At 40.7% G+C, this 20,095-nt stretch overlaps 1 protein-coding gene across 2 annotated transcripts in view; it reads right to left on the bottom strand.

Annotated features, from left to right (window-relative positions):
* VSIG1 (V-set and immunoglobulin domain containing 1) overlaps window positions 1-17,818 on the bottom strand; it is a 34,807-nt gene extending 16,989 nt beyond the window's left edge. The window contains exons 1-3 of one of the 2 annotated variants that reach the window (XM_077827143.1): window positions 17,724-17,818; window positions 12,805-12,965; window positions 5,726-5,833 (exon numbers count right to left, since the gene is read on the bottom strand). In XM_077827143.1, coding sequence (XP_077683269.1) covers window positions 5,726-5,833; window positions 12,805-12,965; window positions 17,724-17,772 — 318 coding nt within the window. In that variant the 5' untranslated portion in view covers window positions 17,773-17,818. The remainder of the gene's footprint in view (window positions 1-5,725; window positions 5,834-12,804; window positions 12,966-17,723) is intronic. The other variant, XM_077827142.1, reaches the window with a different exon arrangement.
* Between the last annotated feature and the right edge of the window lie 2,277 nt (window positions 17,819-20,095).

Raw genomic sequence — 20,095 nt, forward strand, 5'->3', positions numbered from 1 at the left:
GTACCAAAAAAGACTAAATTCTGCTTTCAATTGACCTCAGAGCTACTTAGCATTTGTATCAGTGTAAATGATGTCAGAAGTTGCCACACAGAATGCCAGATCAGTATAAGTTACTCTTCTCCTTTCTGTGCCGTCATTGTCACATCTTCCTCAGGAATAAGTCTTGAGTAACATGACCATGAATTTCACACACAGTTAATTCTCTGCAGTAAACATTAAAAATTGCTGCATTAGGCTGTGGTTTCAACAATGAAACTCCATTTGAAGTCAGTTGGGGTTGTGTGGCTAAGCCCCATATGATGTTCTGAAAAGCTAATCCGTCGTGTTCCATCTTTGTAGCTAAATGAATACAGAGAAAATATTTTATGTATGCAGAAAAATCGGGGACAGGTGTCAACAGAGCCAAGAATATTTACTTTTTTTTTTTTTTTTACAGATTTGAACAGACCCTTTCAGTTTTCTTATAGTAAAACATAAATGCAACTGTAGATCCTAAGGAAATGCACTCAGTTTCACTGCAGTTTCTCCCAGTCTCTCAGCAACTGTGTCATTTGTTTATCACTCTGAGGAAAGGTGATGAATACTGAAAAGACTAAGTAATGTGATTAATTAGAAACGATATTTTATTCCAGAGGTATGAGTGGATTTTGTACACAGGAAACTTCATTTAAAATGTAATTAATTTTAATTCAGTTAATAAGCTGTAACTTAATTGCTGATTTTAAACAAGTTCATTCAAAATAAGTACTTTATATTTTGTTTTAAAATGCTGTTTTTTAATGCTGTCCTTCCAGAGTTTTCATCTCTGCCCTACAAGGAGTCAAAATGTGAATGTTTACAAAACTTAATTTCACACTGTACATCAGAGCCTATCTAACCTTTGAGATCTTCCTTTGGTCTGGCACTGCTACCCTTTTAAATAGTGCGTGAGACCCATTTTGACAGTAAGTCTCTAATATGGCAAAGTTACCTGAAAGTAGAGCTGGTCCCCTCTTTTTTTTTTTTCCTGTGAAATTTTTTGACACAAACAAACAATTTTTTGTTCTTTGTCAACATTTTTGTACAAAATTTGTCAGGGTTTTGTTGAAAAACTACAAACCAGAAAACTGGGGAAAAAACAGAAACCCCTTTCAGTTTTCAGCAACTGAAAGTCAAAACAGCTGGTTGGGGGAAAATGTTTTGGTTTTACTGCAACTTTTCATCTGTTCCAGCCAATATTTTTTCCAGTTTCTGCTCAGACTAGTGTTTTCAATGGTAAACCATCCCAAAATTTCCTTGAAAATTGACATTTCCCTGCAGAAATTACCATTTTGATGAAAACGGCATTTTTCATTAAAAAAACCCCACAACATTTTGTATGTAAAATGTTGACCACCTCCACCCGAAAGTTTCAATCTTCTGTAATACCTTTAGTGGGCTAAATGTAATGCTCAGTTACACTGATGTGAATCTGGAGCAACCTCATTGAGGCTACTATTGCAAACTGAAAGCTGAATTTGCTCCAATGGGCTAGATTCTGCTGTGTATACGCCAGGTCTCAGGAATCTCCTTGGTGTAAGGAGGGTCCTTTGGCAGTGTAGAACTGATGCATTGACTCTATGCTGCTCTCCCTACAGCCTGTGGAATAGAGGCTGTACTGTGGAAAGAAAAGGACCACAGTTTGCTGCCTGCTGTCTATGTTTGCAACAGCATAATGGCCGTAGGGGGTTGTTGCAAGACAGCACAATTTACAGCAGCCAAGGGGCCGAATCCAGAAATTGGGAAGCACAAAAGTGACACAGAGAATCTGGCCCTATGTTTGCATCTTGCCAAACTTCATTTTGGAGAGTATCAAAAAGGAAAAGTGGCCAGGCCCAGGGGAAGGTGGACCTTTTGCCTTAAGAGATAGTGGTTCTTACAAGAGCATCTTTGGCCTGCCACAAAACACACAATAAGATTTATATTCCTATTAACTAAATCAATCAATAAAGCTACTACTTGTTCTAAATATATTTGTAAGAGTCTTGAGATAGATAAGAAAAAATAATGGCTTTTCAAAGAACTAAATCCAACTATATGATCAGGATGGAGTCTTCATAAAATTTCACCCTTCACATAATAATCTCATGTACACATAATGCAGACCCAAAGCGCCTGATTCAGATTTCATTTACCCTTGTGTTAATCAGGAACAACTGCAATGAAGGTGATGGAGTGACACCAGTGTAAAATCACTGTGAGAATCAGGCAGTGTATGTGGGAAGGGGGGACAAAACATTATGCACGTTCTCTCCACTAAAAAAATATGGAATAGTTTGCTGGGGTGGCTGCAGGAGCACATGAAGCTCCCAGAGAAACAAAATGAAAGAACAAAACAGGCACATCAGTAACCTGCTGCATTTTTGTGGTGCATTTGCTCTGGGCCACAAAATGGCCAAAGGCCATTTTGCCCTGTTTTGGCAGGAAGTAGGAGCACTGTCTCCTTGTCCATCACGTCAGCTGCCACCTAACAAACCTGGGATCACATTCCACTGATAAACCAGAAGGAGGTGTTCAAGAAAGCATGAATCTGGGGCCTTCCGTCTCTCTGATAGTCTTGGCCAATCAGATGAGTTGGAGTCCAAAGGTCCTTCCTGAAGCTGGCTGTTCCACATGGTGGTGCAATAGGTGCCTACAAGCTGGGCACCAACTTTTCCTGCATCATCTTGGTTTTAATTACTTTCATAAAAAGGAGAAAAAGAAAACATGCTTAGTGCAGCCAGAGGAGACCACTGTGCATGCCCCATACCATGCTCCAGCGGAACATTGGTCAGGTCTGATGAGCTGAATATGTGGGCATTGGTAAAATGGCTTCTCTGTCAGTGAAACATTCATAACACACTGTGTTTGTGCTGCCTCTCAGTGGAGGCTGGTTTGCTGATATGAGTGTCAGGTAGAAATGAAGCCTTTCCACTTTTCACATGAACAGATGCTTGTGGTGACTCATTTGTGAATCGACAAACTGACATATTTGTCACTCCTAGACGTATTTGTCATCTGTCCATTCCTGCATACATTGCTTCTGCCAAACAGCCCTGGTTCTAGGAAAGCATCTGCCCAGCTGTAGAAGGGACTTCATTATCTAGCTCTCCAAACTCCACTCCACACAACTGAAGTCAACATTTTCCCTTCCCTGCTGACCAAAGTCAGTGGAGCTGGTGGAACTGAGAGAACTATTTACACTGGTGAAACTGAGAGAAGAATTTAGTGTTGTATGTTTTCAAGGCAGTTGTAGCAATTCATCCTTGTGATTTTGCATGTGATTTGGGCTGCAAACAGGGGTTAAAATAAGGGAGAGCATGGGGAAGCTCAACTCCTCCCTCTTCTCCCTCACACTGGCTTGAGGGAGCCAGTCATCTCTCTCATATACTGGCTGTCCCTCCTCCATGGCTCGTGAGATGAGGACTCATCTGAATTGGGGGCAACAGGCAAACCTGATGCCTGTGTGGGGATTTGCTGGGGCTCCCTGCCTACTAGCAGAAGAAGCAGCAGCAGCCGATGGTGGAGAATGAGGAATCTCAGCTCGGAGTCCTCTATCCATCTCTTCCCTCTCAGAAGTGTATCTGACCCCTGCTGAGTTCCTGTCCCCTTCAGCAGAGAAGAGACTTTCCTCCATCAGCTTCCTCTCCCTTCAAATGTAAGTAGTTGCATCAGGTACTTCATTGTTTTCAGGGGAGGAACCCCATGGCTTCCTAGGAGTCTACATTGCAGCATTTATTCAAAGGGGCCTGGGGATGGCATGTGCCCTACACTGTCTCACCCCTGGCTCGTCCAATATTCTGTTTTGCTCCCTATGGACTTGTTTGGGGACACGGATACTTTTCTTCTCTTGTCCCACTCTCTTCCTCTTGCTTCACCCAGTTCCCGCGAGATAATGCCATTCTACAGCACTACCTGTGATGACAACCACCAAAACTGGGGCACTCCCCTTATTTTTTCAATCTATGTTATTATAATCAAAGGGCTGCAGACTTCCAGGACTGAGTACTCAGAAGATCCAGCCACACTGCACTGTTTCATCACTTTCTGATTAGCATTTTCTCTAATTACTTTGCTAGATTCTTTTCCACACCAGAAATAAAGGCAGAGAAGAACCCATATCAACCTCTTTATCATTCTGACACCATTGCATCACTCCAGGGTCTGAGTCTAAACAGAACTTAAAAAACAGCGAAGAAAAAAATGTATTCAGCAATTATTCCCTTTAAATATCTTACACACTAGTTAAAGAACAAATGCCGTAGACCTTAACTACTAATCAGAGACCAAGGCCCAGATTCTCAATTCAGCTATATAGGGTTAAATCCACACTAACTCCCTTGATTTCACTAGAGTCCCTTTGACTTCAGCAGAGTTACTCTGGATTTATATCACATGCCTGAGATCAAAATCTGGCCCCAAATGCCTTTGGCAACTTGAGCTTCCTTTCCACACATTTTTTGGTTACACTGTGATCTGCCAGAGAATGGATAGGACTCTGATACATCGATTCTGAGATTTTTTGTGCAGGTTAATTAAAAAAATTAATGATGACTGCAGGCCTCTTGTCTCTGCTGCATGTTGTGAGAATTGGTGTGGGGAGGCATCTTAGGAAACTTATAAAGTACAGCAAGGAGACAGGGGAGGGCTGAAATCTTTGAAAATTAGCGATGTAAATCAAAGCAGCCCTTGGCCAGCTTTCAGTGATGCAGGAAGGGCTTGAAGATCAGGTCACTTCTCACCCTCACTGTGTCATACGGCACGTACCTGTGGCTGAAATGTTCTTGAGTAATGCACCAAGCACAAATAGGCTTCTCTTCCACATTGGCTATGCAGGACTCTAAAAAGTAGTATTAAGCTTCAATATACAGTGGGCTATTTCCTGCTCAGTTTGGAAGAAAAATCCCATTGAAGTCAAATGGTGTTCTGGAGGTGTGTGGATGGGAGGTAGAACAACGGATAGCTACTGTGGCTACTTTGGAGGAAACCATTTCTGCATCCACATTTGAGTTCCTCTATATCCCTCCTGCCAGGGCAGAATGCACCCTGCTTTATGGTGGATGTTCTGAACTCCATTGGCATGGGACAACAGCCTGTGTCTATTACTGCACTCCCACAAATGGTGCTCTATTCTGAGTGTAAGCAGGAGGGAGCAGAAATGAGTTCTTGCCCCCATGTAAAGCCCTTGTACCAAGAGTGTCTGGTAGCCGCAGCTCTTCAGGGTTCCGAAGAACAGATTGTACTGAAAAAGTTAGACCATCAGTTCCCCATCCAATTCTTGTGCGTTTGCCATTGATGAAGCTTGCCTCTCTTTAGCACAATGATGTGGAAAGCACGCAACACAACTTACAACTTGCACTGTTATCTCATCAGAAGGTGCACCCTCGATTCCTGTGAGGGAAATCTGAATTCAAACCTCACTTGCTCAGACACAGTGCGGAGGCTGATGGTGTACACTCATTGGACAGAATACCATGCAGCTGAGGCCCTAGTCGAGCCACACAGAAGAGCTGTGGGAAAAACAAAAGCTACAGCCAAATAACGTTGATGTTCTGGCTGTGAAAAGTGCAATAAAAATCAGGGCAAAAACAAAAGTCAAAATAGGGCATTTATTTTATTTCACCTCAGTTCTTGTATTGGCATTAGGATTTCAATATAGAACAATGTTCTATGGCTCCAACCTGGTAAGAAAAATGAAACTATGTAATTTTTAAAGATTTTTACTTACCTGGTGTTTCCAGCTACATCTCCCCCGTGCATCTGTCACATACACCGTCTTTTGACAATGATTGACTGACTTTTCATCCATACTCTGAATTTTGCGGCATAGGGAATGCTGTATTTGAGTAGAAACGTGCTGATCTAAGAGTTTAATGTGACTTTGAATGTTCACACAAAAGCACAGAACATGAGAGCACCCTCTCTATACAACTGCTCTGAATAAGTCAGTGAAGTTAGCAAAGTTATAAAGGGGTCGTTCAGCAGCATTTGTAGGAAGACTCTTGTTTCACAATACGTCTTAAACCTTGAGCTGTAGAGTGAGGGTGCACTATTGTGATATTACTGAGTTATGTCTAAAATTACACAAACCAAGTGCATAATGTAATTGTTTGCTCTAAGCACAGCAGATAAGGCCTGATCTCTTTCTGATTCCTTTCTCTCTAGACTCTCGGTACTTTTGCTTTTTTCCAAGACCATGGTTCACTTTCCTTGTTGTTTTACGGGCCAGATTCTGATCTTCGTCCCCCCAGTGTCAACCAGAGGTAACTCCACTGGCTTGGATGAAATTGGTTATGGTGGTGTCAATATAGAATAATTCCATTGCCAGCAGTGGCATTATCCCAGAATGACACTGTTGCAACTCAGATCCCAATCCGACCCTATCCCTCATAATTAGAAACTGTTTTGTTTCCACTTTGCAGAGAACAGTCCAGTGGTGCCAACTCAGTGATCTAAGTCCTATGTACATGACAACAAAATCTGCATTTGATAAATCCAATTTTAAAATCAGGCTTGGCCCGAGAGAAGTTTTCTTATAATATGGAGAGGGCCTAATTAGTAAGCTGCCTACAGAGCTATGCAAGAGACATTGGTCTGATTTCCTGGTGGTTGTGTCTCATTCCCTGAACTGGAACTGACCGTAATGTGGAGGCAGCATTATTAGCCCCTCAGGGAGTGTTTCTTGTAACTCAGCAAAGAGCCCACCAGGCTGCAAACAGGCTATACAATGAGTGCTGTCAGTCTCCATCTGTTGGAGACTGATGATGGGGTCTTGGGAGGACGAGATATGGCCACCCCTGCTACCACTCTGGGGTCGGGGGAAGGATATTCTTGCTCTCAGTGGTTTGTGTGAAGCCTTTAGAGGAGTCAGAGCCTAGTCCAGTGCCCTGAACCAAAATCTCCCCTCCCCAACTATTGCACAGTAGGTTGTGCACCAATTAGTTGTCTCCTTTGCCCCCAGAGTGGCTCTCTTTTAGCGGTGGTGTTTGTTCATAGTAGGGATGCAGGAAGCATTTTGTTATCTTTCAGGATGAAAGCTGATACAGAAAATAAATGTAAAATATTATTAATTTCACCTATTATTAAAATTCTTTCCCTTCTGGTCCTTTAGCCCTGTCTTTACAAAGACAGTGATGTCACCACTTGCAAATAGTCAAGCTTGATTTTGTAAAAAATGAAAACTCTGCCACTAAATATAGTATAACATGCAATGTAATGGCAAGTGTCAAATTCATTTCCATCACTCTCCTAATATTTTAACTTAAACTTGCTATCAACAACAGTATTGTACTGGTTACAGCACACAATCTCTTTTGTAATTCTACCTTTCACATATTTAATCTGGTTTGGGGGCATTACTGTAGACTTTAAGAATAGGTCCATATAGACTTTGGAGTCAAGAGATTTCAGCCCTGATCCTGCAATTGGCTTCATGTGGCAGAATCCAGTCTGCCTGTGCAGAGCCAATTACAGCATCCAGACATTGGGTTCCCCTCCTCTAAACATTATGCAAATGCTTAATGTTGAAGTCAATGAGGCTACACACAGGGTTTGTAAAGTTAAACATGTGTGTAAGTCTTTGCAGGATTGGGGCTGTGGTTTGCACACCTGTTGTGTTGCTGACAAGATGTGTGACTTGGGGTCAGTCAGTTAACTACTCTAGCCCAGATCCTGAAAGGTATTTAGGTACCTAACTCTCATTCCCTCCCCTGGAAACCACTATCAAAGTGCAGAATATTGTCATTGCGCAGCCATGGTGATCGGGGAAAACAGAGAGAAAAACAGGTAAAGAATCATTGATATCACACTGTTAATTTGATATTTACAATGTTTGGTTGAAATAGGGGGAACCTATCACATTTATATTATCAGAACAAAAACCAACATCTCATTTCTATTCATGCATATTGCACTCAGTGGTGTAACACACTACATAAGAGATAAGAAACTTCGTAGGATAAGAACAGGGTGAGGCTTTATATTTTGCAGTGGCCTACTTAGCAAAGAAGAACCAGATTCACACTTTATATAGCTGCTTTTGCTATGAAATACTCATTGCTAACACCTGTTATTCCACAGCTTGCTGCACCCCTACTCATAGCATTGTCTGTGTGCAGCCTGCTTGTGGTATTTCATCTTCTCCTGTTTAACTGCCTTTGCTTTTAACTCTCTAGCACCTGTGGCCAGCATTGCATATGGCTGGCGATGCAGAACAGGATATGAAAACACCAGAACAAATAGCAAAAGAAGCCTTGCAACTGCACAATGGGAGCTAAAAGATCATTCTGAATATACTCTGTGAAACAGCAGCACTATGTACCCCGATGCCAGGTATAATGGCTATATAGCCTTACAAGACTTACACCTTAAATTAACATTGGCAGCACTCCTGATCCTACTCTTACTGATTTCATTAGGAGTAGTGTCAGACCCAGCCTTACAATTTAAAAAGTTACCATGATGTTCTACAGTAAAGCCCTAAACACTCCAATATCCTTGTAGCTGTAGTATTTGGACCATTGCTGTAAAATACTGTGACTTTTCTAAAATGAGAGCAGCTATGGCTCATTGCTGTATCATATTAGGCCTTTAAGACAAGGCAACCCTAAATGATCCCTTATGTACTTGAAACATTGATCTTGTTTAATGACACAAATTTGCCTTCATTAATCCTGAAGTTCCATAGAATTTGCTCTATTACTCAGTGCTACTGTGGAAACAATGGGCCAGCTGTAAATCAGCATTGTTCCATTGAAATCAACAGAATTATGTTGATTTACACCTGGTGAGGATAATTTCTCTGCATATGTTATATATTTCAGGCAAAAGGTGCTTATACTTACTCATACAAGTAGACCTGCCACATGAGTAAGTGGAGTGGTATTTGGTCCCCCTTACCATATCTAACATTTGCTAACACATCAGAGATAGTTAAAATTACAACTGTATGGGGAAAGGTAAATATTTCCTACAGATGCTTTTGAAAAAAAGGGGGGAGGGGAATTTTTGCAAAAATGTTCTGGCTTTTTTAAAATATGAAAACGGGCGGGGGGAATCCAGGCTATGTGTTGTGTTTGTTGGTTAGTTTTTGTTGGGTGTTGCAAAATGATAAACTTTGAATGAAAAATTTTTCCACAAAAATTTTCATTCGGGGGACAAAAGGCCATTTTAAATACAAAAAAAAAAAAAGTTTGAGGGGAAATTTTTTTTACTTAAAATCTGACAAAATCGGTCAATTTTGTGATTGTTATAATGCATAGCACAAGCTACAATACTGGTATATTTAATGTACTCTTGTATTGTACCATTCTACTGTATGTATGTTACGGTAACTTTTGCTAATTGGTTAATCTAGACAAAAGAGAGTGTCACAGATATATTTTAGCACTATAGAATTTTGAACATAAGCTAAATTACCCAAATTGTCCCACTTAGCCTGTGCCATTTATATATGCTGGTTATAAACCCTGCAAACACACACCTGACACATCACTGCAATGGATTCATTTTCTAACAGTAACAGACGATGAGAATAAAAATATGTGAACATTTAATTTAAGATACATGCACAGTTCAGGAAAGATTGAAAAACCAATTGCATCTTAAAATGTGTAGTGTAAAGAGTTTATTTAAAAGGATATATATGCCAAATAGTTCTGTGAAAATCCACTGGCTTTAGTCAGGGTCCTTTCTTCCTTCCCCTATTACTTGCATTTGCATGATGAATTTTATATTATATTTGTTTAAAACTGTAAGGTATTACAGCGCTATTGTGAGGGGCCCCAGCGAAATAATCCAAGGTTAAACAAACAGTTAAAAGCATTTAAGAAAAAGAGTAAGATCCCAATCCTACATTAATGGCACATACACATGCTTTTCTTTAAGCACATGAGTAGGATCACTGAAGTCAGTGGCAGTCTGCATGTGTTTGCAGGATTGTGCCTAATGCCCTAATTGGACTACCATGGAAGCACAAGGATGTTTTGCCTCTAAACTCTGGCCTTTCTAGATTCCACTCTAGGTAACAAAACTGTGTGTCCTCCATTACAAATGTGTGGGGGGGTTGGTATGACATGAAAATGAATTTACTATGTATTTGGTTTCTTATAGGAGGAAAGTCAGATGCAATTTTCCTCACTCATGTTTCATGCAGCCTTCCTGGTGGGCACAAAGCTTCCATGGGAGTGCCAAGTGTGTAAGAGCAGATGAAGCCTGAAGGGGGCTTGATCTTTGTGGTTCCTTGGGCATTTAGGATCTTAGTCACTTTGTTGTTGTTGTCAGCTCAGAACATTCACAACATCTTATGATTAGAAACCTCAGGTGTTGTTTTCTCCCCACCAGTTCCATTCTACACATGGTTCCAAATGCCTGAATCCCTTGAAAGGTTCTGATCAGCCCTAAGCCCAAAGCTGTTACTTAGAATTTCAATTTATTCATTTTTCTTAGTTTCAACCAGAAAACATATTTTATTTGTTGGTTTTGTGCATTAATAATTTAATGGAACTAAAATACAGATTGTGGTTTCTAAGCAAATCTAAAAGGATGTTTTTGAATTCTACTAGAGTGCTGTGCTTGCTGTCTGAATGTGAGACTAACATTTTAATAGAATACACTGGACTATTACAGTACAATATTACACAGGGCTGCAATGCACACAACTTGCGTTTGCAAATGGAGCATGATCCTACAACCATTACAGGAGCAACCTTTATTCATGCAAATAGTCTTAACGAGGACAGGATTACTGGTATGAGCAATGTTTACTCACACAATTAGTCACTCTTAGAGTTCATATAGTCTGGTAATGTACTGTATACACATCTTGATAGAGTAAGGAATGCAGGGTTGGGCCATAATTTATATTTCTCACTGATATATTTGCTATCAAATTATTATTAACTGCTATAGTATGGCAGATAGCAGTTTAATATAAAAATAAGAGAACTATTTCTTTCAAGCCTATATATTCTTCTTTAATGCCAGTGATGTGCTAGATTCTGTACAATCCACAAAATACAGACAGTTCCTGCCTCAGAGAGTTTATGATCCAAGTACTATTTGTGGATCTACCAGTGCTGATGTACCTCCTGCATATCACTTAAAGTATACAACAGTTAAACTGATCAACAACAACAATATTACTGGTCTGTATTAAATCAGTCAATCTGTTTAAATCAACTCTCAGTTATAACACCCAAGCAAGAACTCTGAATTTCTGGAACAAAACTGTTAGTGAAATTGTGCAAGACAAAGGGACTAGGTATCTAGTGGCCATGACAAGGCACCAGAGCTGGGTATTTCATGGGCACAGAAAGAATGAATTGACACATTTAGTCACCATTTCTTTGTATAGAGAAAAGGCTGCTGCAGATTGGTTCAGTCCTGCAAGGTGCTGAGCACAGGGAATTCTCCCTGAAGTTAGAGGGAACTGAGGGCACTCAGGAACACAGAGGACCAGGCCTGCACGTAACCATGAAGCAGGAAACACTGATCTAAGAGTTACTGTGACATATGCAGATTACGTTCAGAAGTCTCATGATGGCCACGAAACACCTGCTACCACAGCCTTGTATTTTACGGTTGGGGGAAGGGAGGCGTAGAATGGATTAGGTTTTACTACAAAGAAGATGGAGTAACTGACCTCGTGAGAAGGCCAGGGAAGCAGTAGAAGCATGGATAGAAAGTTGTCCGGACCCATCATTAGCCACTCAAACAATCTGCAAGGTCATCTGCTAGAGCCGCAGAGGAGAGCAACCGGGCATGGTCCAGGGTGTCATCTGTTTGTTCAAGTGTGTGTGTGTGCCTTGACCTGAGAATGGTCTCTGTGCTGCTACCAAAGGCTGCTGTGCACCCTTTCCCCAGCTGCACCATGATTGTGGCTGGATCTGTGCCCTCACCACAAAACATTTCATGCTAAGATGCAGGGAGCCCCATGGCACTCAGAGATTGGAGAACCAATGCACTGGCTCCCCACATCCTGTTCCCCCTCCACCTCATTGGTTCCACTGCCTGTCAGGTTTCATGTGCCTACTGACAAGGGGTAGGTGTAATTTGCTTCTAACCCTGGTAGGTATGATGTTTAGATGATCTGGTGATCCCTGCATATTGCTGCTATGCAATATGAGACTATGTCTCTGCATATTGCTGCTCTTCTGATGCCTTTGTGCTGCTGGGAGGTACTTAACAGGGCTTTCATGCCAATGAAATTTTACTTAGTGGCTGATAAGATGTTTTCTGTCCTTTTGAAGGGAACAAACCTCTATTAGTATTCTCCCACTCTGTGCTGAAGTTAGCATATGCTGCCTTCCGGGTTACACTGAATAATATTATGAGGAAACTTTATAGTGACCTGGAGATACAAGTGCTGGGGGAAAGAGCTTTCATTATACCCTTAAAATGGGGAACACAGATGCCTCCTATTACATGACCCACTAGTTCTTTTCAATGTCTAGATCCTACCAATATCTTAAGAAAGCAGAATAACAACCTATGGCATTGAAAGCAACATCAGCCAGACAGACAAGGAAGGATAGCCCAAGGGTTAGGATGTTAGCCGGAGACTCGGGAGACCTGGGTTGTTTCCTGCTCCACCGCAAATTTCCTGTGTGACCTTTGGCAAGTCAGTCTCTCTGTCCTCAGTTGCCATCTGTAAAATAGGGCTATTAGCACTTCCCTATTTCACAGGGGTGTTGAGTATAAACCATTAAAGATTCTCAGCTATTATGGCAATAGGGGCCATATAAGGACCTTAGAGAGACAATACGTACAGCTGCATATATAAATTTTAAAAAACAAATCTCTCCTTACTGTTTGAGGTTGTTTCTCTTTGGCACTGTAAAAACTCCATTGAATGAAAAGTGAATCCACAGACCCAGTTGTTCTATATGTGCAGAGAAGAGTGGCATTTCCACCAACACTGACGTTCACCATGCTCTGGGGAGCTGTCACAGTAACGCTGCTGATGTGGCCTGCAGGGAATAAGCATGGTGAAGGGAGATCAGTCAGGGGCTGCTGCACACTAAGAAACACTGCTTTGAGTTCTGTTGGACTGGTTCCCCCGTCCACCCCCTGCTCTGCAGGAAACATGTGATAGCCCTCTTCACTCTGTTCAATAACTTTTTCCCTGGTGATCGGATGAGTGTTCTAGATTTAGTAGCTGGGGAGGGATGAAGATGAAATAGGACCCAGATCCACTAAAACTCCATGCCCTCTTTTAAAAGAAAAATAAATCTAAGTTTCCCAGGCCTGGTCAACACTACACAGTTACATTCTTTCCCAGCTGAGTGCTCACTGCTGCCTGGAACGTGAACTCTTATTTCCCAGCCAGATCATTCAATCAGAGGTGCTGGAACAATCTTGATAGTGGGGGTGCTGAGAGCCATTGAACTGTAAACACTGTATATAATAGAAACCTCCTCAAGCCAGAGGGTGCAGCAGCACCCCCTCCCCCAACCCCCGCACTGCTAGTTCCAGCACCTGTGCAATCTATGTTTTTCCAGCTCTCCCTTGCTTCCTTGCACTTCTTCCTCACAACCACCATCAGAGCTCCTTGCTCTTCCTCACCCAAGTGGTACCACGCAGCACAACCCCAGACAATATGTATTTGTCCCCAAGGGTCAGATAGGCCAGTCCCAACTCTCACTGGCTGCTGCACCTGGTTCCTCTAAACTGTGGAGCCTAGATTCCTAGAATCCAGCATCCTTCCTCAGTTCTTCTCCTCTAATAGCTTAGCTTCTTGATGTGCTTCTCAAGGCTCTGGTGCACATCTATGTATTTGCGCTGTTCCCAAATGGAAGCTGGGGGCAACGGTGGCAAGAGCTAATTAGGTGCTTTAAAAATGTAAAAAGCCCTAAGTATTATTTACCACTAGCAGGGGTCAGCAACCTTTCAGAGGTGGTGTGCGGAGTCTTCATTTATTCACTCTAACTTAAGGTTTTGCATGCCAGTAATACATTTTAACGTTTTTAGAAGGTCTCTTTCTATAAGTCTATAATATATAACTAAACTATCATTGTATGTAAAGTAAATAAGGCTTTTAAAATGTTTAAGAAGCTTCATCTAAAATTAAATTAAAATGCAGAGCCCCCCGGACCGGTAGTCGGGCCCTGGGCAGTGAGAGTGCCGCTGAAAATCAGCTCATGTGCCGATTTTGGCACGCATGCCATAGGTTGCCTACCCCGTTCTAGAGCATAGGGTGAGCTGATATATTGTGTTATAGTGAGACTAGGATTTATTTTTATGGTCACATTATCATCTTTGGAATTGTTTTCCCCTTTTGGGGTAAAGGAAATTCTGTAAAACTGATCAACCTACATACCACATGAAACAGATGGAGTTGAGATCAAAAATAAATATTTAATATATAGTACACCATTAAAGGTGTCTATTGCAATTTAAAATAATAAGTGTCTGTTTGAACACAATTCTTTGCATACTTTCCTGTAATTCTGACAATAATTCTTGCCTGTATAATTTATACATTACTGGTGTGCAATAGGTATGATAAGCCTGGCAAAATTTGATTTTTTTAAAAAATAAGTATTATAATTAAACCAGATGTTTATTTAGAAGCATTATTTTCTATTTTTATCAATTCCACGGTTGTGGGGAAATTATAGGGAGGTCAGACAATAATTATGTAATGCCAGTAGATGTTGAGATTCAAAATAAGTTCTCAAGCAGCACTTTCTTTACCTCTCTGTAAATTTCAATTAGTATAGAGGGAAATATTTTTTTCATTGGTTTGTGCATGTATGGGTGAAATTGACATTTACCAACATTTACAAATAAAAATCTAATTCTTCAAACCTTAAGTAGGATCATATATTTCTTATGCACCTATTTATCACACTGAAGTTAATCAGAGTTGGAAAGGAATGTGGAATTGGTCCCTAAAGGTTAGACAAGGCAACAAGCTAATGTGAATTTCATCTGTCAATCAAAAAGAAATCATTAAAGTAAAGCAGTCTGGACTTCAGCAGAATGGGGTTTTTGTTATACTGTTGAATCCAATTTTCAAACTACAGCTTTAGGATTCTGATGGTGCATCTGTCCATTCTTAAAATGTTCCACATTGAAGAAAAATGTAAGGTTCCTGTACTTTCCTATGTGAGAATTAGGTGTGAAAACTTTGCATTGAGAAAATAATGCTCCCGATGGGCTTGTTCCACTTACAATTGATCGAGATACCAGGTACAAAATATTCTTATTTTGAAGGAATATTTGTGCATTTTTTCTTAGGGGGCTGTTACCAATTTTTAAACAGAACTCCATCCTCACTAACATCAATAGGGTATTCTGCTCAAATAATCCATAGTATGATACGATCTATAGTGTGAAAAGAAATACCATAGATTCTGATATATTTTAATTATTAAATATTCTTTCTTTATCAGCCACTGCAATGAGTGAAAATATTTTATAAATGGATTCTAAGCTCTTCAAGGCAGGGACCTTCCTGTCTTCCTATGTGTTTTTACAGCACTGTTCTCACTGAGAGAACAGCACTGTTCTCACCCAGTCACAATCCTGACTGGGGCCTCTCTATGAGCATAAAATAAATATTAAATAATACTACCACTCTGGGTTTTTGTGTTAAGCTATCCTCTTTGGTATTAACCTTTAGAGCTGGCTGGAGGAGGATAACTTTCAATGTTTTAAAATTGGTTTTCGTTTTACATGAGAACAAAACCAAAATCTTTCAAACATTTTCACAAAACAGCCTTGTGTCAAAATGTCTGGGTTCTGATTGAAAAGGTCAGGTGTTGGATCTCTCTCTCTCTGTCTCTGTGGTCAGAAGGGCCCAGAGAGCACTGGACCTCAGAAACCTTCCTGTCCTTTCCATTGCTGAAATCGATACATCGCCGCACAATGTTTTGGCTGCGACGAATTACCGTATTTCAATGAAAATACATTTAGCTGGAAATATTCCAACCTGCCCTATTAACCACCATCCTGCCAGCATTTCTCATCCAGTGCTGGCAGGATCCTAGCCAGTGCTGGTAGCAAGCTAGTGCTCACTATTGTGTTTGTAGGACTGGACCCAAAGAGCCTGATCCAGCAACACTGAAGTCAATGGGAGCTTTGCCATTAACTTCAGTAGGTGCAGGATCAGTCCCATAGCCCTTGCTCATGCAGGTAGTCAATGAGACAAACTGTGAATAAGTTTATGTGCTTGATCTTGCAAGCCTTTCCTTACAAGTATTTAATCTGTTTATATGCTCTATGGCATAACTATGAGAGATTTCCTTGCTACAGAAAAAGTTAATATATAGTTTTTAATGGTAACAAAATAAATTAAGCGGGAAACCAAACACTCTGCTAGACGCTAAAAAATCGTGGATGCAATAGAGACTCTGATTGTGTGTCTTATTACAACAATCTGTAACCCACTAAGGCAAGTATACACTACGGAGCTTACAGCGTAGCTGCTCTGTGCCGGCGGGAGAGATTCTCCCACTGATACAGAGCTGTCCATACCGGCACTTCTGTCATTTTTTTCACACCCCTGAGCAACATAAGTTATACCCACAAAAGTGGAAGTACAGACATGGCCTCACTCTCCTTTTGTCCTATGACAGAGGTATTAATTGCCCACTTCATTCTGAATGGGTTTTTGCAACATGAATTAATTCCTTATGCTTAACAACCTGTTCCATCTTGTATTTAGCTGTGACACTCTGATTACCTTTCCCAGACCTGAAGAAGAGCTCTGTGGAGCTCAGCGCTTGTCTCTTTTACCAACAGAAGTTGGCCCCCCTAAAAAAGATATTACCTCACCCACCTGATCTCTAACAAACTAAATGTAATTTGGTATCTTGATGTTGGCAATTGCAGAGGCCTGCACTGCTGATGTACACAGTCCGAGTTTCCATACTGAACATCTGCACCATTTGAAACCTAAATCTGTAGTTTTAAAATTTAAACCAAATAGTTTCACTAACACCTCTGCTAACACTGAGTTACTTAACACTTCTAAGGTAACTAGCTATGCTTAGAGGAAAAATAGACTTGTGTATAATAAACAACAGTCAGGAGTAACTGCTTAAATTGTTCATGTGACCTCCAGAAGAAATAATAACATCTCTAAGTCTTTATCTTGCAAGGTGTATCTGTGGTGTGGTGAGCACCCTCAACTTCCATTTTCTTCAGTAGCAGTTGAGGGTACTTGGGAGCTCACAGGATCAAGCTTTTAATGTCTATTTCTACGTGTCTTAAAAATAATGCTCAGTGTAACTAAACTTCCTTTAAGCATTAATAATGTATAAGCCTTAATATACCATATAAATCCCAGATTTCACAAAGATTTGCATCCATATTTAACTTTAAGCATAGGAGTAGACCCAATAAAGTCCAAAGGATTATTCACATGCCTAAAGTGAAACGTGGGCCCAACGTCGCCAAGTCATTATTTCCCAAGGATATAGCCCATAGAAACAAGATGAGCATGAACAAATCTAATTTTGAGATGTCTGGAAAACGCTAAAGCTTACTCTTGCCTTCTTCTCAATTTACAGCAACAAAGCATTAATGTAAAGTAGGCAATGCTAAAATAGTATCCTACGACAAAATACTAAATCACTATTCTGTCTGTTACGATTCCACAAGATATTTTCTTTGGATCATCTCCACAGTTTTCATTCCAGCTAGAATTAAATCTCTGATGTACTCCTACTTTGCTGGCAAAGCTCACCTGCTATTTTATTTATGTCCTTTGTTTTTCTCACCTGAAAGGGCTGCTATAATAGCAACTATCTTCAGCATTGTTGCAAACATCTTCGTGAAGTCTGGAGAGAAAAGAACCCAGATGCTGCTGCTTACATGGACTAAAACTCAACTGATTTTTTTTTAAGTGGGTTTTTTTGTTTCCCTTATCAGCAGCGTATCAACGTGTCAACAGGCTTTTTCATTTTCCTCCTTTAACATCTATAGACCTTTCTCTGAGTAGTTTGTGACTGTTCAGTTGAAACCATTTCATGGGGCGTGTGCACCTGAGACGCTTGTTAATAATAAACCCTAGAATTCCGCAAATCACAGAGGGCTAGGTTCTACCACCATTATTCATGCCAAGGCAGTCGTTGGCTTCACAAGTACTCCCAGTGACTCCAGTAGGAGTCCTTGTAAAGTACCACTCAGCATGAGTCCAGATAGCAGAATCTAGCCCCTGGTGAATAAGGGTGACAGAATTTAAGAAAAAATTCTATGATTTGTTTTGAAAAATGGATACTGTGGCAATAATGCTTTGAGTATGTTTGAAAAATGGAAACACGTAGTTATATAGAAATGCTACACTGTGCTCTCATGCATAATTCTGCTTTGAAACATCTACAGGGAGACCATACAAGAGACAACAGCCTAAAATAAAATTAAAAGAGCCTGTTGTGTTTTTTTTAAATAATGGAATATAATCAATTTTGATCCATGTACTTGGATGGTGCTAACAAATTTGATAAGAAAATTGCACTATGACTTTGTTTAGTTACAAAGAGTTAACAAAATTATCAGCATCATCAAGGTAAATCCCAAAGGGACGTAGCCTCCTTGCAGATCAAGCTCTCCATCTAGGTCCCTAAGAGAGTCTGGCTGGATATTCAATCTATATCCACCACCTACAGAGCTTAGTAGAAAAAGCAGGATAGTCCAGTGAACAGAGTTTAGGACTTGATGATCTGGGTTCTGTTTCTGGCTCTGCTGGTGACTTTGGGCAAGTCATTTAATGTCCCGGTGACTCAGTTTCCCCACATGTAATAATGGGGCTATCCATGCTCACCCCTCTTTGTAAAACACTGCGTTCTGTGGTGGCAAAGTTCTATAAGAGCACTGAGTGTTCTATTCATGATAATGATTCACAGGATCAGGGGCCTGATCCTGCTGGGGGCTGACCACCTCCTGGGAGTCAGTGAAATTCATGAGGAGCTGTGGGTGCTCAAACTCTTGCAGGACCTGGCTCTCCATTCTTTATTCCATCCACTTCGGTTGATATTGATTCAGAATCACAAGTTGCAATGATTAGAGTTGTTTCCACTTAAGCAACATTGTATATTTAGGTGGATGCATGACGGAGGGCAGTGCTGCCTTTCTCCTATGCATAAGGCCACATGTATAGATGGGGTACTGGAAGCGTGCATGAACCAAACCCCAAGACTCAAACTCCTCCCCAAAACTTTGTGAATACATGGCTCTGGGGGCATGCTTGGTAATCTATGCCTATCACTACAGATGATCAAATTTGATAGACAATTGATCTGACCAAGTTAGATGAATTCTATTCTATGTTCCAATATTTCTGTGGCTGAAAAATGCCTGAATATTCCTCCCCCCCACACACACACATTTTTGCTCTGTCTTTGGGTATGCTCTGGACAAATGTCAGGATTTGATATTATTCCTGTATGGACCATTTCTATAAGTACTGGATAAAGTGTTCATTTTTCCTAGTTAGTGCTCCTCATAACGTTCCTACAGGGTAGCAATATTTTCCCCATTTTATCCCTGGAACAGTGACTTGATCACAGATGACCTAGAGGGGCAGCTGTAGATTCTGGGATTCAAATCCCAGCCCAAGTCCCTCCCAAAATATAAAAGGGTTCAGGTTCAAGATATTGACCCATTCCTAAGTACCTGTTGACTTTCATAGGATCTGCCAGTGCATACTTTAGGCAGAATACACGCTAAGGACTGAGCCTATGCTATTGTTGCTGGTACCTGTTCACAGCAGCAGACATCCTGACAAAGGATCTTACATGACCACCTAGTTATAATCTGTGGTATAAGGTAATAGCTCACCTTAACTGATCATTCTCATTATAGTGTGTATGGTAACACCCATTGTTTCACGTTCTCTGTGTATATAAAATCGTCCTACTGTATTTTCCACTGCATGCATCCAATGAAGTGGGCTGTAGCCCAAGAAAGCTTATGCCCAAATAAATTTGTTAGTCTCTAAGGTGCCACAAGTACTCCTGTTCTTTCTTTGTTTCAGTAGTTTAACAGGTGGAAGTATTTCCTTGTGCATTCCAAGCCCTGATGTAGCCAGGCAAGTTTTATGCAAGTAGCAACAGATATCAGCAAAATATGGTGTGTGTGTGGGGGGGTCCTC

This window comes from Eretmochelys imbricata, chromosome 9 (assembly GCF_965152235.1).
Source record: "Eretmochelys imbricata isolate rEreImb1 chromosome 9, rEreImb1.hap1, whole genome shotgun sequence".
Taxonomy (NCBI): domain Eukaryota; kingdom Metazoa; phylum Chordata; order Testudines; family Cheloniidae; genus Eretmochelys; species Eretmochelys imbricata.